A 25,571-nucleotide genomic window follows, 5' to 3' on the forward strand; every position below is an offset into this window, starting at 1 on the left:
AAATTACAAATTGATAGCCCATCAAGGACCCTGGGTGACCCCCGTGTAATATTATAGAAGAGGGCAGGTAGTTTTGTAGCCCCTCAAATCACTTCTACACACAGCACAGAGCCTGTCTATTATATCTACAATTTGTATATTATGTGACACATTGGGTGTGTAGTGTAGTTTTCAGTTTACTCATTTTCTCCTGTTTAGCATCGTACTTTGTGGTATATTATTATGCTTTGATTGGAAATGTACAGATGATTTTGTATACAAAACATTTTTTATGTTGATTAGGTTGATTAGCTATTTATTGCTGCAAGTCATACATTTCCCTGTCATATGAGTTAGGTGTGGGCTAGCCCCGGCAGTCAGAGGGTTAATGCTGACAAATTTGTCTGGCCATTCGCCTCTCTACACTGCGAGTTCAGCGGCCCCATAGCCTCCCCGGGGCTGTATTTCTATTGGCCGAGAGGGATGAAAAGTCGTTTCCTATTGGTTCTGGCGGGGTGACGTTCCATTCCCGTTAGCTGCAGCTGTGTGTGTGGTGCCCTTGGTGGAAGCGGGAGCATGGAGGACGGAGATGGGCTAAGGCAGCGGAGGCCTATCCGGCCGCAGGTGATTACCGATGACAGCTACGTGCAGGAAGCTGAAAGCACCGGGTGGGTATAATACATAGGGCGCGGCAATGCTTCGTCTGTGCCATTTGCCAATACTTAACATGGCGTGCACTTTCGCTCTTTGTTACTGCGCATGCGCCTTACTTTCCTCTGCCAATCCCGCGTGAACCTGTCATCAATAAATGCCCCTCATGCCCTCCTGACTAGGAAATGCAATTTGTTAAAAAAAATATTTAGAAACAACAGCCAAAATATATTATGTTAGTCACTTTATTTTGTATTTAAGTGTGTCTAAACTCCAAATTACAAATAACATAAATGGTAGTTGACCCCAAGATTGACCCCAGATTTTATTACTGGTTCTGGTTAGACATTTTGTTTATTTGTACCTGTCAATTTGCAATCTCAGGGTGACAACACTCCCTGCGTGGGTGTGTACACAGGAACAGTGTTGTCACCATAGGAGTTGTGTTGTAGATCCTGAGCTGACATACTGACACATTCTTCAGTACATTCCCTTTGCTTTCCTCGGAATCTCACACACGTAAAATGCAGAGTCTATGGAAGGAAATAAAAACAATAGCAAGCAGCCAGGTTATTTACTGCAGAATGGACAGGAGATGTCCCTTCTCCAAACTTACCTGCATCTTAAGGCGGAAGTAAACTCAAACCTCACCCAAAACCAAAAAAATACACTTACCTTCAATCCCGCAGAGCAGTCGATCGGTCCTGAGGTTTCTTCCATTGGGTCCCGCGTCATCCCGGTATCCATCTGCGGGCCATCACGCCGGGCGCTGCCATCTCCCCCTCTTCTTACTGGTTCTTCTTCCTACTTCACCTGACACAGGCGTGAGATCAGGTGATGTAGATGGGGAAAAAACTTGCCGATCTCACTGCGCATGGGTGAGATTGGCAATTTTTTTTCTTTTTGTGGAGAGGGCTCCTTCTGCGTATGCCTGAGATGCTCGTGCATGCGTAGAAGAGCACGCAAGAGCCTCCCGTGATGCGTGACATAGGTTTCCCAGAAGGCTTTGCACTCCCATCTATTCTCGATCACCTAGGTGATGGAGAATTAAGGGGATGGTGCTGCAAGCTTTTTTTTTTTTTTTTTTTTTTAAAGGGTGTTGCGCTTAAAAAAAAAAACAACAAATGGAATTTTTATCTTACTCGTTGTTCTATTCCAACATAAAAGGGTTGTCTACCCTTTTATGTAAGGTGAAAATTCTGAGTTTAGGTACGCTTTAACAGTCTTTTCTTTAAGGTACAGGGAGCTGTGCATGTGTAGCTCAGTGTACAATCCAGGCATAGCCAGCTGCCGGGAATGACTGAACTCTCATGTGCCTGCAATGGAAGGAGGACAGGTGAGATAAGTCAGAAAATTGCGATCATGTGGATAAGTTTATTTTATTGCTTAAAGGAACTTCACTTGTCCCTTCTAAAAGAAGATTACAAACACCAGTCCAGGTGACAACTTCAATATTCACAGAGCTACCGTCAAAGCTGTGTCCCCCTCTATGCTGTGCGTATATTCACCAATCACTACTTCACAATAGGATTTGGTAATGAGGCAACAGCCAATCACAAGGCTGATGTCCCGGACCAAAGGCTATACTTTTTACTTGCATTGTATCTTTGTAGGAGAATCGAATAACAATGAGTAAATATCCAATAAGCATGGGGGAATATTGAAATAATCCACTATGAAAGCCAACTATTTTTTGCTTTTTTTGTGCGACCTAAAGATTGTAAAGCAGACCTATCATAACATTTTTAACATTATTTATAAGGATGACTGTCCTTTTCAATATCATAGAAAAAATATAATTTTTTTAAACTTTTTTGGGAGGTCTCTCTTCCCTTCTGTCTTTACTGTGACAGTGGAAAGGGAAACTTGCAGACTCCTGGGATCAGTGACACAAGTGTACCAGGAGGTGCGAGGGTTTCCATTCAGGCTGTGGGCTGCCATGTCTGCACATGCCTGAGATTGGGCATGCACCATCAAGGGGCTTTAATGTTAAAAAAAAGTGCTCAATCTCACGCATGCGCAGTGAGATCGGCACTTTACTTTTTACGTGATTTAGAAGAAGACGTCACCAGATTTTACTCCTGTGCTGTGCAGTTCAGGAGATGTCAGGAAGAACCTGGAAGAAAGACGATGGCGGTGCTGAATGGAACAGCGAGCCCCAGAAAGAAGTAAGTCAAGACAGCACAAGACTTGCTAGGCTTGGTTTGTGGATAGATAGAGGGCTCTTTACCGCTAAAGGTGTTTTTTTTTTGTAAAAGTTCTGCTTTAAAACCCTGATAAAATTGCCTATTCTTGTCAAACACTTTAAACACACATTAAAACTCTGAACTATAAAAATTTTTTTTATAATTTAATAATTTTTTTTTCTACATTCCCGAGTGTGGTTCGGGATAAAAAAAAACATGCTGAAAGCGGTAACCACGAGCCACACTCAGGGTATCTAAAAACATTAAAAAATAAAGACTTACCTGGTCCTTCTGGCGTCCTGCCCGTCGAAATTCCATTCTTTTGCCGCGTCCTTTTCCTCCGATCTTTAGTCGGTGAGTGCACTGGCGTTCCCGGGGAGTTCACAGTGATGGCGGTGCATGCGGGAGGCTCGTGGGAAATTCAAATTATTTTGTATTGGATTCAATACAAAATAACTTTTGAATCTGATACAAAGTAATCATTATAATATATATATATATATATATATATATATATGTGTTTTATATGCTACTGTACAGTTTTATAACAGGTTTCAGTATTTTTATGCACCCTTGTTTTACAGATTTTTGTGTTTATTATTACATTTAATAAATATTGGACATATTTCAGTGAGTTATGCCTATGAATTACAGGCCTACAATGTAAAATAAATTTCCATGCAAAACAATGTACTACTTTTGGCGTAAAAATATGGACAGAATTAGAACGCCAGGGAGGTTAATGTACAATTTTCTATTTGTTACTTTTTTTATTCTAAGGGTAGAAAGCATAGGAACATAAGGTTTATATCTGAAATGCCTGATCCCTGCTTTTCATCTGATGATTGGTGCACAGAGTTGCAGCATTGTTGAAATTCAGGAAAGTTACACCGTGTTAGGTTATGTGTAAATTTTGAGTCATTTTTAAGATGAAGGAGTGTGTGTAGTTCTCAGAGGTCTTTTGATACCTGTGCGTAATTATGGCTCATCCTATACCAGCAAGCACTCCCCATACAATTAAATGCTGAGTTATGTGGGATGTAAAGGTGTATTCTGACACATTCCTGTAATGTATGTCACGAACAGAGCAAAACAAATAGATTCATGGTATAACATGCACAGCTACATGTTGCCCTAAACCATTAGAGCTAGAAAAAATGAGCCTGACTTATTAAAGCTGTCATGGGTGAATGTGGGTGATCTGGCAAACCTGGAATGGATTTGGTCAAGGATTAAAAACATTTGCCAAAAATTAGGAAATTTAGTTTTCCAAAAGTCATTCTAGTTTTGCTGGATCACCCAGGTTCTCCCAATATAGTCTATCTTCCCCAGTCTTGGAGAGTTTTAATAAATCAGGCTTAATATGCATATCTAATGGCAATTCAAAACATTTAAAAACATTTTGATAGATTTTAGAAAGGTTAGTGGGTAAGGGCTATTTCAGACCTGTATTGAACTGCAGAGTTCTGCTGTGGGCTCAACTACAGTCCTAACCTCTCCCATTCATGTTATCTCCCCTTCTATTGTGTGTTATTTCCCCCACCCCCTAGATTGTAAGCTCTTCGGGGCAGGGTCCTCTTCTCCTGTGTCAATGTCTGATTTGGTTTGTCATTTGCAAACCCTATTTAATGTACAGCACCACGTACTATGTTGGTGCTATATAAATCCTGTTTATTAATAATAATAATAATAATAATAATAATAATAATAATATTAATAATAATCGGAGCAGCTGGGGACCCCTTATTGCTTGTGGCAGTGCATTAGCTGCAGGTAATTTCAGTGTCCTAGTAACTTATATGAAGTGAATTTAAACAATTTTGTTGGCTTTTCAAGCAGTTTTTTTTTGTAAATTATGGAAAACTTGTCTTCCTGATTGAAGGCCCCCTTGTGTGAAGATAAGAGGTGTAGGTGTTTAAAAACCACATTGGGAAAGCTAGTAGGAAAATATCACTCCTTTACAGATCTCTGGGACAAATAGTGTTACTGGCAGGATCTTCAAGGAAAAGCTGTCCTGTTTACTCACCTAAAGCCATGGTAATATGACATTTAAATCCTGAGTGAGAATCGTATATACTACAGACAGGAGGTGAGAGAATAGTTTCCCAGTGTAATGGACTTCCCATTTTAGACAGTTGGCGAGTGTCCTGATTGGAAAATTTTCCTTCTATTTCTGTTTTGAATTTCCCTTCACTTTTACCATTGGTGTCATTGGTGGTATTGAAAAACCTGACAGTGGTTCTTTAAGGGCATACAGTTCCATGGAATGCCTCAACTTGCTATAAGGTCATTTTAACATGCTGTAGCAATAAAAGAAAAAAAGTTCTGCTTTGTACTATTGAACAAATAAAATGGGAGAAAAGTTTAGTTGTGAGTGGCTTTCATGGATAGGCTAATTTGTAGCATTATCTTTATTGGTAATGTCTTTACTTTTTATCTGCCTATTTTATTACAGGGATGTAGAAATCATATTTCCTTGATTGCATTATCGAGTAGGAAATGTGCCTGGACAAGTGGGAGAATGTCCTCGCTGCACTGTGAGAACGCTGTAAAACGGCTTCCTGAGTCTCTTCTCTTGCAGTCTGCTGCTCCTCCCCAATTCCAAAGATTAGTACATACTGCTGTCAGACAACATCACCATTACACACTGCTGCACGCACGCACACTTCTCACACGTCAGTCCAACCCTTCACTTCATTCAGATATGTGGAGAGTACACAGTATGGTAACAATGTTCTGAAGGGCAGTGTGTCAGTCCTTGGAATGGAGAAGAGCGCAATGGATTGTCGGGAGAGAAGGAAGAAACCAACCCATAAACTGTCCACCAATCAGAGCTCCCCTGCAGAAGGGTGAGAACTTGGGGGCTATGGGTAAAGGAGTGTGGGGGGATTACACAATGAGTTGTCCTAACTTACTGGGATCCACAAGGAGCAAGGTACAGGCTGTTTTCCTGCTGCCATGAGGTAAGGTTATTCTGTCTCGTTATATCTGACCTGGTACCTTGCAGGAGACATACAGAGGTTTTGTAAATTGTGTGCAGCATGTACAGCTAGACAAGAATGCTAGTGATTGTAATTTGAGTTAACCTGTCATCCATTTAAATAGATACCAACAGTTCTATGTTGGTTAGGAAACTCTTTCCCATGCACCTCCCAGAGACAATATTTGTTTATTACTGGAGAATCATTGTCAGGGCTAAGGACTTTAGAACTACCAAGTGCCATCCAATAAATATGCCGGGGGTGTGTGCCCCCCTTTATAATGACTGTTTTATCCAAAATAAATTTTAGTCTAAATCAAAGATGGTTGTTATTTGTAAAGGCCAAGCTGGGATTGAAGGTCGATCAGGACCAACACTTTTAGACCTGTTTAGTTCACTAGTTCACTATTGCAGATTGGAATGTGTTGTGGCTTTGGATCACTATATATATATATATATTTCCTTTGGTATTGGGCAATGCTGCATGTTACCTACATGCTCAATTCCTGTTTTGTTTGTATTACAGTCATATCACTGTTTGTATTTGTTCATTTAATCAAACATTAGCTGATTCAAATATTTACTGATGGAGATATGAATCCCGCATTATTGGCATTATTGGCCTCCTTTTAAAAACTGCAGTTGCTTGTCTGTCTTTGATCCAATGGCTTCAGTACGTCGGTACATTTTTAGTGAACAGACCTGGGGATTGGGAAACTTTGAGTACTGCAGAACCCTTGCTCTGCATACTTGTAGACTTTAGGTCAGTGACCGACAAATTGATAAAAGTATTAATCCAGCATAATGTCTATGCTTCATATGCTTTATTCTTCTGTCAGCTTGTTTCATGTTGCATACCTGATTGGGGGGGGGGGGGGGGTATAGTGTTGCTCCTTCCTTTCCCCCTCCACCCTGAGTGCTGCTGTGAACAGATTGCAATGGGATGATACCAGTTTAAATTCCATACTTATAATGGTTACTTAAAAAAAAATACTTCCATAGTCCAACATCAGGTCATTATTGCTGTTGGTGCAATCTTGTCCTAGTGACAACTGATCCCCTGATTTCACAAAATGCAGTGAAATTTCCTTGACCCATACCTTAATAGTTTTTAAGTTTCAAATTAAGATCCTTTCTATTAGTAGAAGCTTGCTATTCTGGATCTGGTAAAATCCTCAGAAAACAGGGTCAATTATTAGCTATCTATGTTCTTTTTATTTAGGAAGTATGCTGGTGATTGAAGTGGTGGAGGGAGGCTGCTAAACATTGCAAACTTGCTGGCTTTGTTTCTTTCGGTTATGAAAGTTTCTCGTTTTTCTATGTCTGATGAAATAACCGTTTTGCAATAAGTACAACTAACCAACCAACCAAGTTTTCCAAGTTTAAGCAACTATATTTCTACACAGGACTGTCCGGTCTAATCTATTTCCATGTACATTAAAAGTTTGTTTAAACTAAACTATTGAGAAGCATCTGACTACTCTAAAATAGTAACAACAGAGATTTGTTATGTACAAATAAAACATATGTATTGCTTTTCCACTGAGTTTATTGTATACCACGTTGTGTGAATAACTGAAAAGTACCTTTGCATATCATTATCTTTTTACAAATTTTATTTTTTCAAGTCTATTGTGCTTTATGGAAAATAATGATAATATTTTCATATCCACAGTACATACAGTGGAAAAGTATTCCGTGCCACCCTCACATGCTTGGCCCTAGCACTGATCATACCTTCACTGGCTGCGGTCTGTTTCCTAGAAAGCCCAATAGAACCACAAGCTTTAAGGTAAGTCCGCTCAAAGTGCTCGGACTGAATCATTAAAGATACACATATACTTTATGATTAAAAATTAAAACATTTATACACATAAAGCAAAAATAGTCTACCTGCTGAACAGTTCAGTTTTTTATCATTTGTATCTAGTCAGTATTTATTTGTATCTTACCAGAGCACATCACTTTTTGTCTGTACCAGAGCACAACTCCTTTTTGTCTGTATTTTGTTTTCCCTCTTTATTTTGTGTTTCTGTGATAGAAAGAGGAAAGCGATTTCTCCCACTCCTTCCAGGGATCATGACCATTTATTTTAATTATCCAAAACAAAAAAGGTTTACCTTTAGATACACTTTAAACCCCCCTTCTACCCTATTAACTGGCATCTTCACTTACAATGCAAGGCTGATGACCCTAAACTGTAGCATATAAGATTACTTACTGCCTTCAACAATGACCCAAAGCAACTTACAGAGGAGCCTTCAGGGTGTAAAAGAGAAGGGGCTTGTGGGAGTGAGGATAATGTAAGTAAAAGTGCTAAACTTAGACCTAAATGAGTGTTTACCTTTGCAGTATTGGGGGTATTTTTTGTGTTTACCTTTAGGTAGGCTTTAGGCCCTGTCTCACCTACCCTGTTTCCCCGATGATAAGACACTGTCTTATTTTTTTTTGAAGGCCAAAATATGCTCTAGGGCTTATTTTCAGGGGGATGCCTTATTTACCCATGAAGAAGACTACAGTACACAGTTATTGTTCCACGGAGGAACCACACACGGAGTCACCCACCGCACCACGCGATTCTGGTAAGTAATCGGTGGGTGGCTTATTTGCGGGGGGGGGGCCTTATTTTTCATTTTTACCTAAAAAGGGGGGCTGTCTTATTTGATGGCCCTGCCTTATCATCGGGGAAACACGGTATCAACATCTTTCTGCTTCTGATTACAAGAAGCTCAGTGTCCATTTAACACACGTTAACTAGACTGCTGAATAGTTCATACAACTAAAAACCTAAGCCCAGGACCTGCTTTTTAAGGTCCTCACCTGGCACACAAAAATTACCTATAAATATGGGTGCTTACAGACAAGATGTAGCAGGTTTACTTTGCGTTAGAATACAAGTTGTCAAAATAAACACATCCACCCTGTAAGAGATATTCCAATGAATCTTAGGCAGTATCACATGACACAAACTAGTCTCTGAGTATGCTGTAACTTCACCTTTACCTTGCATAGAACAGCTAGCTTAGTCTTGTTCACAATCAGAACTATTTCTACAGCAAAGATTCTCGGATAGAGTTTGACAGCTTTCTGTGTTTCTTCCAGTTCTTCCAGTTTTTTCCTTGACAGGTGCAATAAATCTTCCTGTCTTCAGAGTTATGCAAAGAATACTGCTGTCAGGTTTTATGTGAAATTATGGTATAAGGTATAAATTGTCCAGGAATAACTAAGATTTAATTGTTATTAGTCAGTAAAGAGTACATAAGGCAATAAACTCCAGACAAATTTAAAAGAACTCTAAAGTTTTACAGGTCTACTTTACTTGCTACTTTACTATGCATATCCAAAGTTAAAAATAAAATGTAATTTATTGCAGTTCATTGCAGATCATTGGTCCTTGGATATAGAGACTGCATTTGTTGTTTTTTTATGGCTTTTTCAAATGTATTGTTAATTTTCACCTGGTGATCAAGTGAAATAAGATGAGACTCATATAGGGAGATTTACTTTTATTAGTTTCTATCTCAGCCCATTACATTTTACAAGAGTACAATATATAAAAGCCCACCTTTGGTCTGTTTATGGAGAATCCACCTGTGGAGTGTGATTTTTAATAAATATGGTTTTTAGAAAAATCCCAGCATTCCGGTGAGAATTTTTCACCATGGCAATTATAAAGCATGTTGGATAGCAACATTAAATTGCCAGCAGCCAAACTAAAAGACACCTAAAGTCATTCACCTTGTCTATTGCTATACAAAATACAAAACTGAAGATTAAGTTTAAAGAACAGGCAACTGAACTGTTGCCAAAAAGTGTTATTGCTAGAATAGACAAGCAGATTTGCTGCCAATTTTGCCCTTAACCAACCAATCCAATCAATTTTGGTTGCTTTTTGCTGTACTTTTAATGTATATTTGCCAACACATACAATCTATGTCTGATCAAAATCCCAAATATTGAGTGGTTATCAATGGGTTGCTAACCTACCTTCATATTCACTACAGAACCTCTTACTTTATTAGATCAGAAACCAGACTGGCTCACGGTATCCTAAGGCCTTAGAGAAAGACAGGAGGGGTATGATTACATTGCACAAAAGCACCAAAGTCATCACGTTCCAAGTTCTGGGTTATGTCATTGCAGAAAACAATTATTTTTTTTTAATGTTTAACTAAACCTACATTTTTATTAGTTAATAAAGTGTTATAGATACCACTTGACCATAGAAATGCCAACTTGAGTATCCCAACTCTATGTTTAAACAAATAGAATATTTTCAGGCTTTATACGCATTTGTGTGGTACAACATTGTTATCATTTCTGCTTTTTTGGTTTTCTGATTTCTTTTTTTATTGTTTGTGTTTTTTTAGCTTCCAAACTCCTCCTTTGATGACCGGTGTCCTGGAGGCAAACCTTAAGCTAAGAAAAGCTGAGCGCCTGTATGAAGGCCAGTTAGTAGGTCCAGAATCTATTGCAAACATTGGTGGTAAGTTATCATTTTGGGGTTTAGATATTAGAAATGAGGTACATTATGAGCTCTGTTTATTGGCTTCTTTTTGTTTATTCACATCTAGAGAGAAATGTCTACTTGACATTTTCAAATTATGCATTGTGTTAAAGGGATCCAGTCCCACATCTCATGGTGGTCATTTGTTCGAATGCATATACTTACTTAACACATGGGATACCAGTGGTTTGCATTGTGTAGCCCAATTGTATGAATATTTTTTTTTCTCCAAATTCTACTCCTCGTGCATGTTTTCATTCATTGTGGATAAAATGTCCATTCGGACTGACATACAGTACATTGCTAATGAACGAAAACCTTGGCAGTCCTGTGCGGAGGATACAGAAAAGCTTGTGTACTGGGTAGGCTTGGAGAAAAAGGTGTATGTTAGAGATATGCAGAGGGACATCATCTTGTCTCATTCTACACCTGTCACCATTTATTTTGCATCCATCTCCACCTTTTGTCTGGCACTTTTTTGTTTCTGTCACATCGTCTCCACCCAAGCCCTGTGCAGTTTTTTACTGTCCCCTCCCTGTTCCCATATATTCTGTTTGTCATCTATCCTGTTCAGGTCCCCATCCTATATTTTAACACATTTATGAAAATTCAGAAAAGCCTGAAATGAAAACATTATTTTGTAATTACCAGTTTATGTTAACCAAGTATCTTAAAAATTAACGAGCAAATGAATTTTAAAAGAATGTGTGAAACAGTAACAGACATTAATACAAGTTCTTATATTAATATATATATATATATATATATATATATATATATATATATATATATATATTTATAATATGCAAACACTCCAGGCTCGGTTGTCGCAGAACTACTACAAATTCCACCACTATATTTGTGGTAGTGAGGTTTTTCATGTTACTAAATAAAATGTACTAATTTATTTGTGAGTTTACCAACATAAGGTCAGTGGATGGATTATCATTAAAGGGGGTTGTTTGTACTTGAACTATATTCTTATATTTGTAAACCTTTACTGTAGATGTCCTCTATACCGGAACTGCTGATGGGCAAATTGTAAAAATTGAGGATGACAAAATCACCACCATAGCAAGACTAGGCACACCTCCCTGTGGTAAGTTTATTCATAATGGCTTTATTTTTATATTCTGTTATTAATATGAAAGAAACTATAAAGTAAAATGTGTAAAAATGTTTTCATTAATAAATTAGAAACTTTGCGTAGGAATTTGTTTTGTCACCATAGACAGTTGAATATTTCACTTTTATTATTAACCACCTGAGCGATAACCCCGACCTTGGTTCGGGTTTAAAATAATTACAATTATCGATAACCCCAAACTTTTCTCACTGTATGAAAATACAGTGAGAAAAGTTCGGGTTTATCGATCACTTACCCGGTCCCCCTGCGATCCTCCAGCGTCAATCTCCAGCGTCGTCCTCCAGCGTTGGGTGCCCTCTCCGGGAAGAAGAAGCCGGCCGGCGGAGAAGAAGAAGCCAGCCGGCTTCTTCTCCGTCCGTAGCGTGTGCGTGTCCCTCGGCGATGACGTTGGCGCGTGTGTGGGAAATTCAAATTGAAACTCATTTAAACACACTTTGTATTGGATTGAATACAAACTCCTGTATCCAATCCAATACAAAATAATTCAAAATAAATACAAAGTATGTAATTGGTAAATTCAAACTCTCATTTTGTATTGGATTGGATACAGGAGTTTGTATTCAATCCAATACAAAATGAGAGTTTGAATTTTGTTCTCATTTTGTATTGGATTGAATAAAAAGTCCTGTATCCAATCCAATACAAAATAATAGAAAATATATTTATGTGGTTTTGTCTATAGGTATGTGACGACACTAGGGAGGTGTTTTAGAAAAATATATTACTATACAGTATACCGAATTATCGCATTTTCAGTATTTGATTGAATACAAAGTCCTGCATCCAATCCAATACAAAATAATAGAAAATATATTTATGTGGTTTTGTCTATAGGTATGTGACGGACACTAGGGAGGTGTTTTAGAAAAATATATTACTATACAGTATACCGAATTATCGCATTTTCAGTATTTTTCATTTTATTTTATGTATTCTTGTTTAAGCTGAATTTTTGTGTCTTTTTTTTAATTTTATTAAAAGTATTTTTTTTTTTTACATGATTGTGTTTCAAACATTTTTTATATTCATGATATCTACTAGAACCCTGTTCGGACATATTTCTGTAAGTTACAGGTCTACAATTTAAAAAAAAATTTCATGAAAAACAGTGTAACGCTTTTGGAACAGAAATCTAGACATCAGTGTAACGCCCAGGAGGTTAATATTATTACTATTATTATTAATAATAATAATAATAATAATAATAATAATAAACAGTATTCATATAGCTCTAGCACTGTACATTAAATAGGGGTTGCAAATGACAGACAGGTACAGACCGTGACACAGGAGGAGTTGAGGGCCCTGCCTAGAAGAGCTTACAATCTAAGACACCTAGCACATGGAACTTTTAAATACCAAGATTCGGTGAACAGTTGTGGATGTGCTCACCACAACATAGCTTTTCATGTATGCTGTAGATATGTAAGTATCCACAGTGTTAAGACGGAACTGTAACAGTTCTGTGGTTGTTAATTGAATATATTAGGATTGAGCATGGCTCAATCCTAATACAGGTGGTCACCGAGGTAAGGACATCCAAGATACAGATGACTCCTAGATGCAAACAGGGCTTCCCTGCTCCCTAATGTGCAGGGCGGAGGCTTAATGGGGGGAGGGGGCGGTTTGCATAACTTGCAGAAGAAATCTTTTGCTAAACACAGCTGAGGTTGTGGGTGATCTTAAGCCATGAGCTTTTCTGCAACCTCTTGTAACTCTTTAATGACCAAGACAAATTCTGCAGGTGTTTCTTTTTGCAAATCAAAGCACAGCTTGCTCCAGAAGTTAATAAATGTCTAGGCTGCATAAAGTTTTTTTTTTTTTGCTGTGTTTTCTGATAACCACACAGTGAGTATTTTATACAGTAACTGACACCATGCTGCCTAATATTTTGTTAAAACAAACATCTGTTCTAATTGCATTTTTTAAAATAATGTACCTGTTCTAACTTGCATACAAATTCAACTTAAGAACAAACCTACAGTCCCTATCTCGTATGTAACGCAGGGCTTACCTGTATATTCATTCACGTTTTTGTTGATTTTACATTATACTACTCCTACTCCTACACTAGCTTTAGTAATTCCAAAAAAGCTGTTGCATTTTGATGCCCAAGATGGCAGCAGTGCAAGATACACAAGGCTAAGCTACACTTTGTAACAAATACAAGGACTACCAGATGACTTGGTTAATGATATGTCCCTTGAACAAGTCATGTAGCAGGCTCTAATAACTTCTTGAGGCAGGACAAAATTACTGGACAATGTGTAGCAGAGGTTTTTACCAGAGTCTGACACCTGTTTGCCAATGTTGTTGGATTGATATGAATACAATTGGACACGTGATAAAAGTAAGGAAATGTAATACCTGTTTGTATTCTATCTTCCAGTTACCTATTAACATTCCTGTGTACTTTTATTCTGATGTGTCATTAGTTTTGAGTTTCCCAACAATAGTTGCTCCAGAGGTTGGTGGGGGTTTTAAGCAATAAGCAGTTTGTTCCTCTCCTCTACCACTGACATCAATGATCTTTTAGCTATCTGTAAGGGTGGCATTCTTCCCACTGGCCAGCAATGTTAGAGGCATTCTTCGCACCGACCACTAATGTACTGTGAGCTGTGGATAAAGTAATTATAGCAGGGGTTTCCTGAAGACCTCAAAGTTGTTTCAAAGGGTTCCTCCACGGTAAAAAGGTTTAGAAAGGCTGTATTAGTTACTTGTATTTACCTAGGAAGCCAATACTGACTAGATCTACTTTCCTACTAAAGTAAACATCCTATTTTCAGCTAATACTTTAAATGCATATTGTGGTTACATTTAGACTGTATTGTGCTATATTGTAGTGCCACTCTGGCATGTTATAACAAGACATGGCCCAGGGATATTATACTGTAATAGAGGATGCCATTGTGCTTGAGGTGTAACATAGTTGTTCGGCTGAATGACTGACATGCAGTTAGATGTCTTTTGCTGAAAAAACTTTAGCAAAGTGCTTTAATTTGTTAAATAATCCTACTGATAATATAGGCATTTAAGGCTTTGGTCTTTACATATTTCATGTTTTCTAAAGTTGCTATTCATAATCCCAGGAAATTATCCAGTGTGGTTTACCATGTGTTACTGTGATGTTGCCTTATAGTTAAAAAACAGTAATTTTAACTGTTTTCTTGATTGCCTAGTAAGATGTTTCGAACATTTACATTCATCTAGATTACGTTTTTCATTCTTGTTCTGTGTAAAAGAATATTAGCATTGTATGTAAATTACAAATATATGTTGTATGTGTGTTTTAAAAACATTCAAATCATATTAAATCTGTCCTCTATGTATACAAAATAGCAGACTATGGGGCTGTGGTGTTTCAGTTTCAATTGCAATCTCCAGATGTACCTAGCATAACGGTTATAAATCCATTTATCCTGAATGTTCAGTTTGGTGGTCACAGCATTGTTTAGTAATGTATAAGTCCATGATTATATTATGAAATACCTAGCTGCGAAGGACACACAGAAATACCCTGGGCAGATAACCTGCAAGCCTTCTGTTTACAGTACAACTTTTACCGGCTCTGAAAAAAATGTTGAGTACAATCTTGAAGCAGAAGTGGCACAAAAATCTTTGCAGGAAGTTTTTCTGCAATGTATTGTAGTCCAGTATATGCAAAAATGCATATTTTAAAACCAGAATTGGTATTAAAATAATGTACATTTAGACAGTGCCAACACCCACCTCTACAAACCTAATTGGGCCCGTTTCTGAGTCTAGCATTATGCAGGAGAGTAGCAAGATTACTTTGAAATGGTCAGCAAGTTCATGCTTCTGGTGACAAGTATAGGGAAGTTGACATATATCAATTATCATTTTGGACAAAGCACAGTATCACACTGTTAATTTCTTCCATCTTTGTTCAGTATTTTTTTTTCCTTTCAAATTTGCTTCTACTTCTTTCTTTACCTTTGTTTCTTTTTCATAGGCGCAAGAGAAAATGAACCAAACTGCGGAAGACCTCTGGGGATTCGAGTTGGCCCTAATGGAACTCTTTTTGTTGCAGATGCTTATCAGGGAATATTTAAAGTAAATCCAGTTACAGGTAATTTATATATTTAAAATAAATTCCGAGGTAACTTTTAATAAAAGCCTTTATGTGACTAGACACATTCACTATAATATTATCTCTTTGCACAGGGGAAGTGGAGAGGTTGGTTTCCTCTAGGACCCCGATTCAAGGAAAGAAAATGTCCTTCGTTAATGACCTCACTGTGACCAGTGATGGTAGAAAGATCTACTTCACTGATTCCAGCAGTAAATGGCAGAGAAAAGATTATCCTTTACTAGTTATGGAAGGCACGGATGATGGCCGGCAAGTATTTTTTCGTAGGGTTCCTCAATATTCACAGTGCTTTACACATTAAATAGATCAGTAACTTCTGTCCTAAATGTTAACTTTTGAATGCTAGGTAACTCCTTTTCATTTTATATATTTGTGTGTGTGTATATATATATATATGTATATATATAATATATATATTGCTTTAGAAACATTTACATTAGAATAAATGTATGGGGCTGTATGCCCCCTGAATGTTTTTAAAATGCCTAAAGGTTAGTCCTGTAGTTAGCTGTGTGTTGGGTACCCATTTATTATCCTCTTTTATTTCTGGGGTGAAGGATGTGCTGTCAGCATTCAGATAAAGAAACTACAGAATACAAATACATCTATTTAGGTAGTTATATTTATCCACATCTGAATGGTCTGGCTATTTTGTTAATTCACCAGCCGTAGAATTTTTCTTTAATTTATGGTGGATACAATTGTCATTAGACTTCTCAAATGCTGCATCTTTTACTTCAATACTACAGTAAAGTGTCAAAAAGTAGTTACCACCAAGTCCACCATAGACATTATTCTAGTGAGTGGACATTAGGTACATCCTAATAAAGACTTGTTTTTACTCCCTTCCCAGCAGCAGATTTCTTTTTACCCCCTTACACTTGATTTCAGGTAGCTAAGACAAATAATGAATTTCTGCCTTCCATCATGTGACAGCACTGAACCATTCACTAAGCAACAACACTGTAACATGATGGTAGGGAAGAAAACACTATACCCTGTGTAAGCTTCACTCTCCATTAATTTTTCGTATGTCCTGTAGCAAACTTACGTGCTGCTATTTGGTGATGTGCTACTAACCAGGGAGTTTTGGACATCTGTGCCTGACAGTTGTCCTCTGCAATGTCTATAAAAAAACAATTATGTACACTTTGTAGCTTCTTCGTACAGATGTCAGGGAAGCCCAATAGAAAGTTTCATTTTTTCTTGCTATTGGATTTGTTTTAAAAGTAGCTTGTTACAATTTATTGAATTAAGCTGTGTATAGTAACATATGAATAGCTATGCATTGTTAGAAATGTCATACAGGTTTAAAATACATGATGACCAATTGTGTTTGATAAAATGAAGGCTATTATTATGGGTGTTTTTCTGACAGCAATGAAGCCTTGTCCATTCATGTACATGGCAGCGTGGAGATTAGTATAATCCTGTAATTACTTGTCAATTGCAGCTTGCTGGAGTATGACACCATGACAAAGGAAGTAAAGGTTTTAATGTCTGGATTGCGATTTGCCAACGGCGTTCAGCTTTCCCCAGCAGAGGATTTTGTACTTATTGCAGAAACCACTATGGCACGTGTGAGAAGGTATGTTGTTTTGGGCACTTGATGCCAACTTTTCCCATGACAGAATTATTTGTTAAAAGGAAAACAAAACTGTTTATGTTTGATTAAAATGTTTTGACCAAACACAAGGAGATGTCCTAATAAGAGCAGAGGAGTCAAGTTTAACACTAAGGCTTTGTTCATACTGACAATGAGGTTGCAGTCCAATTACCATTTCCTTATGCCAGAGAACCTCTGCCTTAGAGGAGTCAGTAAAAGTTACTTCTACCCGTGGCAGCCTCATAGATAATGAATGGAGATGGCAGTGAGCAGTACAGTCCTGTTCACTGCTGCCCACTGTCAAATCTGTGGATGGTGATTCTATAAGAACCAGCGGTGTGAGTGACTGAGCAAGATCGCTTGATCCTGGGGCCGGTCTGAACCTAAGTATCTGGCTACTTTTCAGTATGCCTATTAAACATTCTTCTGGAAATCAGTCATACTTGTGTTTAACTTAGAGAGTCTTTTAAGTTGCTATTGTTAGGTTTACTTAATATACTTTATATCCCAGTATACTTTAGTACTAGTGACTAGTGGCATTCAGGTGGAATATGCCTGTATTCAAAATTAAATTGAGAACGAAATTAGGTCATTCAAGTTACTTGACATGTGCATCTAACCTACTGATGATTTTTTTTGACCAGCATTCAGATTCCTTCTAGGCTTCATTAAAGAGGACCACTAAAGTGGAAGGTCCGCTTATTCTGGTTTCCCCTCCCCCTTACTAAATCATCTAGTATAGGTATGTGAAAAACATAAACCTGTGAAGGATAAAGTGGAAGTTATACTTGCCTTTACTTTACTCTTGTCTTCAGCATAGTTAGATGTGATTTTATCATACTTCTGCCTGAAAATGCAAGTAAAATCTTCAGGTAAAAAGACATTTCAGTCCATTGTAAGAGCCTCCTCTTTGTTTTGTGTCCCAGAGGAGTCTCATAGAATGATGAGATCATATAATCATAATAAATATAAATATTACTATTTACAAGTTTATTTGAGCAGAGTGAGGGGGCAAAGCTAGCCTAAGCAGACCTTCAGTTTTAGTGGATGGTCAGCTTTTTTTTTGTTTCCATTTGGTTTGTATTACTACTAACTTGCATGGGAAGAAAAGCAGTTCTGCCATGAACAAAACCTCATTAGCCCTTGCAGTATCTTGCTCACTGAGCATTAATAATTGTCTAAAGACCATTCATACAAAAATATGTAAAAAAAATTCCTGAATATATTTTGTGTATTACAGTGTAGCTCTAATGTATTATCTCTGTGTAGGTATTATGTTTCTGGCCTCACCAAAGGTGGTGTAGATACATTTGTGGACAACATGCCTGGATTCCCAGATAATATTCGTCTTAGTAGCACTGGAGGGTACTGGGTGGCTATGTCTGCAGTAAGACTAAACCCTGGATTTTCTATGATGGATTTCTTAGCTGACAAACCTTGGATTAAAAAGCTAGCTTTCAAGGTAAGTGAAGATTAAACTAATGTAATTTAACCTACTAACAGTTCACATGTCTGTGTATAAAGATAAAAAGTGTTGTGGGTCCCATACAGAGTGTTATCATATTTGAATGTAGCACTCATATCAAAAGAGTTCAGGTAAAGTTTAATTCCAAGTAATTTTCATTTACTTTCAGATTAGATTCTGATCTTAATAGGGCTAAACATGATTGCAGAGGGAACCAAATCAAGGCAGGGGTATTGTTCAGAAAGGCTAGGTAGAATAGACAAGTTTTTTTTAGGAAATGTACATTTTGAACTTTAGGTATTGGTGTTTATTTCCCTGGCTGGGCTATATGTACCACTGAACGGGGTGAAATAAATTCAAGAATATTGAAGTGGTGTTTAGTTAATCAAGACCCCTTCTGAGACTTCGAGTACCAATGTATGGGGCATCCCCTGCATTTCTATTTTCATAAGCCTAAGGAGCATATCATATTAGAAGAAAATCACATATATTTTTATTCACATGCCTTTTTTTTTTTATCAAAGTCATCACTGCATAAACTACGATAATATGTAGCTGATGAATACCTTAAAAGACTATGTTTAGGGTGTGCATTGTAAAGTATATCATTTGTAAATGTGGATATTTGTATGTTTAATGTACAGCTTGCTGCATGGGTATTTCATTTATTAGATTCACATAATATCATTTTATGTAGATAAAATTACTAAACAAATTCATACTAAGTTACTTTGCATTTTTTCCCAAAAGCTGGACTGAGTTTATGTCAAAATTAAACTACAGTCTACTGTATCTTTGCTATCTTACCCGCAAGGATAGTCATTCATGCAGCAGATTCCAACTGCCACAAGTGTCCCTTAAGGTTTTTTTTGTACATTTCCTGCAGAATATCATATGAGGTTTACCACAGGAAACCAGAGGAACAGTAAAAAAAAGAATTATGTCTCATTTGGGTTTGCATGTTACCATTATCTTCTGTATGGGCAGTTAATATGTGACACAAAAATCTTCTGCCTGGATAGTCCCTTCACTATGGAAAGGGCAAAGGAAAATATATTAACTGTTATCTCTCCAAAGCCATTTGTGTGTTTTGTTGCATTTTAGCAAAGGTGGAGAAGGGGTGACATAAATATGTCCCTTCCGCTATGTCCTAGCTGCTACTTGGGCCAATAAGGTAGCAGTAGTTGTCAATATAAGTATGTAATTACTATGCAGGAATATATGCATTTTAGTTATTTAAATCTAGATTGTATTACCTTGGCTTCGTCCACTATTTTTCTTTGCTTTCAAATAGTTATAAATGCAATATAGTTGTTGAATTACTTTTTTTTTAATATTGTGTTTTTGTTTATTCAGATTTTTAGTCCGGATACTATAATAAAGTTTGTTCCAAGATACAGCCTAGTTTTGGAGCTTGGTGAGAAAGGATCGTACAAGAGAAGTTTTCATGATCCTAATGGAGAGGTGGTAACCTATGTCAGTGAAGCACATGAACATGATGGGTATTTATACATGGGATCATTCCGGTCACCTTTTATTTGTAGACTGAACCTTAATGATGTCTGAAGTGGCTCCAGAAGGACCAGACTGGGACTGAAATAAAAAGAACAGGAACTATTTCAGCTGCTCTTGGCATCTCTATATTCTCTATATTGTCTGATTTAAAAATACTTTAGTTTGTAGGAGAGTAGAATTCTGTTTCATATGAACCCAGCAATTCCTCGTAAGTTTGTAACACTTAGGAAAGTTGGTTACTCAGTGTGCAGGTTGTATACAGTTATTTTGTCAAGCAATACTTGCTTTGTTCAAACATTTTCTAGTTTCACTTGCGCTTCCATATCAGTGCTCCAATACAATCTTGTTCAGTACTTTCGATGTCCCTGACTTTGAACAAGAGTGCAAATCAGTGAAATAAGATAAATTCTTGTTCCAAGTCAGTGACAGAAGCAAGAGTGTTGGGATGCCTGCAACATCACTGGCACTTTTAGTAGTGCTTAGCATTAGCAGTATTCATATTTCTCTCATGACGGGTTTCTTTTAAAGGCAATGTACAGTCTTTTAATTATGTTTTAAAATATGTGCTTGAAAAATATCAGGTTTATGAGATCTTGTCACCTTACCATTTAAGAAAAAGTGACAATGTGTGTGTGAAGCCCACCCCCAATCACTTAACTCTCTTACCACTCCTTTCCTTATTCCATCAAAATACCCAGTGTGGGCTGATATAGGAGCTCGGAGAGAGTGCTGACACTCCTTTCAGCTATTGACTGCTAGACCTGGGTACTACATCTTTATTGTAGGTCACATGCGTCCCTATCTTTTGAAGTTGCACACACAGATTGGCGGGAGGGGAGTGAAGCTCTTTGGTTGAGGGGCTTTACAATTTGTTTCTACCTTGAATGGGCAAGTGACAATGTCTCTTTTTTGTGTACATGATAGCAGATGAAGTACTACATATGCAGATTCTTCTTGATTCTTGCAGGTTTTTCTTTCCCTGCTACGGAATACTTAAGTTTGACCTATCTTTCCCACAAGGAGAGTTTACCACACAACACATTGATAGCAATGCACTCTAAAATCACGATCCAGTCTCAATGTTCTCTACATGAGACTGTGGAGAGAGTGTGTGCTCCATCTGGTGGATAATTTACAAATCGCTTTATTGAAAAATCAAAAATTATGAATGTTACATTAACAATTGAGAAACTATTTGCAATGATAATTCAGAAAATGTAGTCATATAGTATACACTGTACTTTACCTTTAAAAAGCAAAATCATTTGGATGCAGTTGGGAAGGTCTCAGTTCCCCATCAATTCTTCCATCCTGTTTTGAAGCCTATGAGATCTATTCTAGAACATACCCTCCCAACTTGGTGTGGTTGTAACCCTTATTAGACCCACCTTGTCTGAGGCTAAAATTGCAGTGTCTTCCCATAAAGGAAGTGTATTTATTGTGGATTGGCATATGAATGTTCCGCAGTGCATGCATTTTATATTGCTTGTGCATGCAGAGATCTTGTGCTAAATTGAGGTAACAATTTAGACCAAAGGCCATCCAATGGGGTTGATATATGGGCTGTTTACTTTTTCAAGAGATGATTCACTTTGCTTAGTGATTATTGTGAACATGTAATATTGCCAAGTAAACCCAAACATGTGCAAGAAATGTAAAAAAAAATGATTTGTTCATGATTGGTGACTGAATCAGCAGAGCTCCATTCACTAAGGTAAGCCTAAGCCTCTTTATTAACTCAATGTCTGTTGAGAAGTGTCAGCTATTTTTGTTGCTGAAACTATCAGAGTATGCGAGGACAGGCAAAAACTAATTTGCTGTTATATAGTGCTTACACAAGCAGATACACCCTTTCCTATTCTGCCAAAAATGAGTACAAGCATATGGGAGTAAAAATTTTATTTTGTTGTTGGAACATTTCCATAACCAAGTGATTATTTCCACACATGTACATGCTCATTGTTGCCTAGTTATCAACTCTTGCATTGCTTGATAATTACAAGCAGCACCTGAACTGATCTGATTGTTTGCAAATAGGAGGTCTTGTTGGGTGGCCAAAAATCCAAACCTAATGACTGAGGGGAGCCATCGTTTTTTTTAGTTCACATGTTTTCTCCTAGTTATAAAAGGTGGAACTATTGCACTGAAATATTGAGGATCAAAACCCTAATTAATCAGGTTTCTCTAAGATCATTAAATGAATGTAACCTTGTGTATATAATGTGTTTGGAATTATTAGTGATAATCTGTTGTATAAATTTTCTGTATAACTAGAAAAGTTGTTCCAATGTTTTTCATTGCAGATCTTGCTGTTGGATAGGTAGGATTTAATGACATTTTTCAGGTAAAGAAAAATATCCTGGGGCAGAAATAAATTTAGTGCTTGTGATTGGTTTAGTTCATTAGTGTTGGCTAAGGTTAGGGTTTGGTTGTCTCATACACATTCCCACTGGCCAGTGCGGCAGCAGCCCATCACAATGATGGGCCAGTACGAATGTGTTGAAGACAAAAGGGAAAGGAGTCCAAGCAACCTTATCCGCTGCAGGAGACTTGATTAACAGATTGGCCTGGGATTTAGCCATAGTGCCATGCACTGACAAGTTTATGTTTAAGTTGTGGTAAGTCTAAAGCTATGTTCACACTTCAGATTATTGTCACCTGAGATGAATAGTTTGTCTTGGGTGAAAATGTACATGTGTGATAAGCAGAAATGTGCTGTGTGTACACCACATACTAATTCAGTCACTGGAAACAAACCTGAAAGATCATTTCCATCATCTGGCCACTGTACTGAGCTTTAAACTTTGTACTTTGCACCCAAGAAGTTGTAGTGTACTCCCTGATGTTAGGTGATTTGCAGTGTCAGATCATTAAACAACTGACTGGTAACAACCACTATTGTATCCTATTAGAGAGAGTGCAACAGGGCACCTCTCCCTTCATCCTCCTTCTCTCTAGATAGAACAGAACGGCTCTGTCTGCATTACACTTTTTCATTTAATGGTTGCTGATAATGGTCATTAAAGTTTGTTTCCAAAAACAATTATTGCACATCTGTGCAGACCTTAAATGTTGAAGAGTTAGGAGATAGATCAGAGTTTAGGCACATTTAGGCTATTTCTTGCATCAAGATCTACAGGGCCAAAACCAAACATAACGATGTATGAAAACACTGAAATTAAAACGTAGTTTTCTAATATAGATTGTTCAATTCAAGACATTTCCTGTTGACTTATTTACAGTTTTGTTTTTTTTGTTTTTTTAAACCTTGGCGTTCATACCTTTGCCACAATAGGAAGTGTATTGCTTCATGGATTATACCGTGTTGCAAAAGACATAATGTAGCCATGCATTACTACACAAGACTGTTAATTTTGTAAGATCACTTCCTGATAGAAGGAACTTCCATCTTATTATAGCCAGTGGTAATCCTGCTGTATGTTGTGGTTATTGCATTAGATAGTTCTAATATATTCACCTACATGCCAGAGACTGGTGTTTATTTTCTAACCTAAGTGGCAAGAGTAGTGGTATACATCGCCTAGTCAGAACTCTTATTTTACTTGCTATCCCCATGCAAATGTTATTGCTTACACCACTTTCCTGTGTATTTTGTTTTAATAAATAAACTGAAGTATTTAATGTACTGAAATCAATGTTATGTTGTATCTGTTTTGTGCATCTACATAATCGTATCTTATTAAGTTTTTACATTTTTGTTGATTTATATTTTTGTTAATTCTTTATGATTCTTGAAACATTTATATAAATTGCTATTGGAATGATTAGCAAGCTGTTTAATAAAGTGGAACTAACTGACTGTGTATATTGATTTTTTTTTTGTACCTAGGTGACTTCCATTTGTTAAAAATACATGTAAGAGAGGAAATATGGGAACAGATATTTCTGATTTTTAATAATGATGCCAACATTGGGCTTGTCATTCCTATCTTTGTTTTAATAACGAGTAAACCGTCTCTGTCTTCCAGAGAAAGCCAAAGTATGGGAGCAATGACAGCTGCTATTATTATGTCCAAGTAGGACCTTAAAATGGCAAAAGAGTTTAAAGTGGAGCTTCCTTGTAAAAATAAAATTCCCCCAACCTTGGGTGCTCCGTCAGACTCACTCGCTTTTTGCTCCTTGCCTTAGTAAGAATAACCGACTTTAGCAGGCTCCCTGCTGCACATTTACAAAAACTGTCCTGAAGCCTCCAAGAGTGATTTATTATCACAGGAGCCTTCAGGACAGTTATATTAATCCATGCATTCCCATCAGCACATCAGCAGGAGCCAGTTAGAAAGTTACAGTGGCACCTGAAAACTATATGGCCGTGTTTCAGGAGAGCTTAAGGTGAGAAGACAATCCTGAAATCACTGGGCTTGTATGTATGTTTTTGTTGAATATTGGGAAAGTTAAGCCCTGTACAGATGTCAATAATATTCGAATATTTATTGGAAGTTTGTCCTACATCTTTATTGGGCATTAGTAATATAGTGGTGTCGTTGCAATGGGGATTTCCAATCTTGTTTTCAGTGGGAGCATGTCCCATTACTTTACTCTTCTGTGCAAAAGTGTAAAGAGCAAACATGCAGAGCATACCAGTACTGGATTCATGCTAGGATTACAAATGGTCACAGCATCAAATCCTGCCTGTCATTCTCTGGGTGGCAAGACTAGAGACGTTCTAAAAAAAAAAAAAAAAAAGATTTTTCTATTCTATTTTCATATCTGCATTAGGATAAATTATTGGCAGACTTCTTTTCTGTTTTAGGTAACACATTGTTTACTTTTATCTGTAAATAATTTCAGATCATTCTTGTAATTTAAATCTCATTCCTTTTTGTTAAACATATTCAAACAAACCCTCAGCACACTTCCTATTTGTAGTTCTTGTTTGCAGCTATAGTGCTGGCTGAAAATAAGCTAAAAGTAAAAAAAAAAAATATTAGTACTGGACATGTGATGACTTTCTATTAAGGAAGCAAGGCATGATCCTACCAACATAAAACTGAGGGATGTCTTTAATTGTTTACTTGTGATTTTACCATGTTTGCTTATCTTATACTGATTTAATGAAATGTGTGTTACCCACTCTGTAAAATACACTTAAACTTGTTGCCAAAAACCCTGTTTCTTTTCTACTTTTTTCATACTTAAAAATATTATATCAAACAACAACAACTACCTTCTGTATAATGGGGGTCTGGCAATATTAAAGTCATTTACAGAGGAAAAACGTGATTGAAAAACTGTGATAAATTATCTGCATTGATACTTCCGTCTGTGAGGGTTCTGTGCAAATCATTTCCTTTTCATTAAAGGCTGCAAATTGTCCCAAGGCATGCCTGCTCCATGCACTTGTGATTTCCTTACACCAAACTGTCAAAAATGGTCAATCAATAAATAACTTGTTTGTACTTAGGA

General features: G+C 37.2%; 1 protein-coding gene across 3 annotated transcripts; it reads left to right on the forward strand.

Moving 5' to 3' along the window:
- The first annotated feature begins 492 nt into the window (after positions 1-492).
- Positions 493-23,971, forward strand: APMAP (adipocyte plasma membrane associated protein). Of its 3 annotated transcripts, none has more exons than XM_072409401.1 (9): positions 493-647; positions 7,472-7,588; positions 10,167-10,282; positions 11,310-11,402; positions 15,424-15,540; positions 15,636-15,810; positions 17,015-17,149; positions 18,437-18,629; positions 19,989-23,971. In XM_072409401.1, exons 1-9 carry the CDS (start codon positions 556-558, stop codon positions 20,196-20,198), a joined length of 1,248 nt encoding a protein of 415 aa, XP_072265502.1. In that variant the 5' UTR covers positions 493-555; the 3' UTR covers positions 20,199-23,971. The 3 variants fall into 3 exon arrangements, with proteins under 3 accessions (XP_072265502.1, XP_072265503.1, XP_072265504.1); XM_072409402.1 differs by lacking the exon at positions 493-647 and adding an exon at positions 5,402-5,779; XM_072409403.1 differs by lacking the exon at positions 493-647 and adding an exon at positions 5,445-5,665.
- The last annotated feature ends 1,600 nt before the right edge of the window (positions 23,972-25,571 follow it).

The sequence above is a fragment of the Pyxicephalus adspersus genome, chromosome 4 (assembly GCF_032062135.1).
Source record: "Pyxicephalus adspersus chromosome 4, UCB_Pads_2.0, whole genome shotgun sequence".
Taxonomy (NCBI): domain Eukaryota; kingdom Metazoa; phylum Chordata; class Amphibia; order Anura; family Pyxicephalidae; genus Pyxicephalus; species Pyxicephalus adspersus.

What these genes read in the sequence shown, in the direction of transcription:
- APMAP (XM_072409401.1), top strand. Translation starts at nt 556, where the DNA reads ATGGAGGACGGAGATGGGCTAAGGCAGCGGAGGCCTATCCGGCCGCAG. An exon ending in ATCTATTGCAAACATTGGTG is followed by an intron (nt 10,283 to 11,309) that starts GTAAGTTATCAT and finishes CCTTTACTGTAG; the next exon opens with ATGTCCTCTATACCGGAACT. An exon ending in TTAAAAAGCTAGCTTTCAAG is followed by an intron (nt 18,630 to 19,988) that starts GTAAGTGAAGAT and finishes TTGTTTATTCAG; the next exon opens with ATTTTTAGTCCGGATACTAT.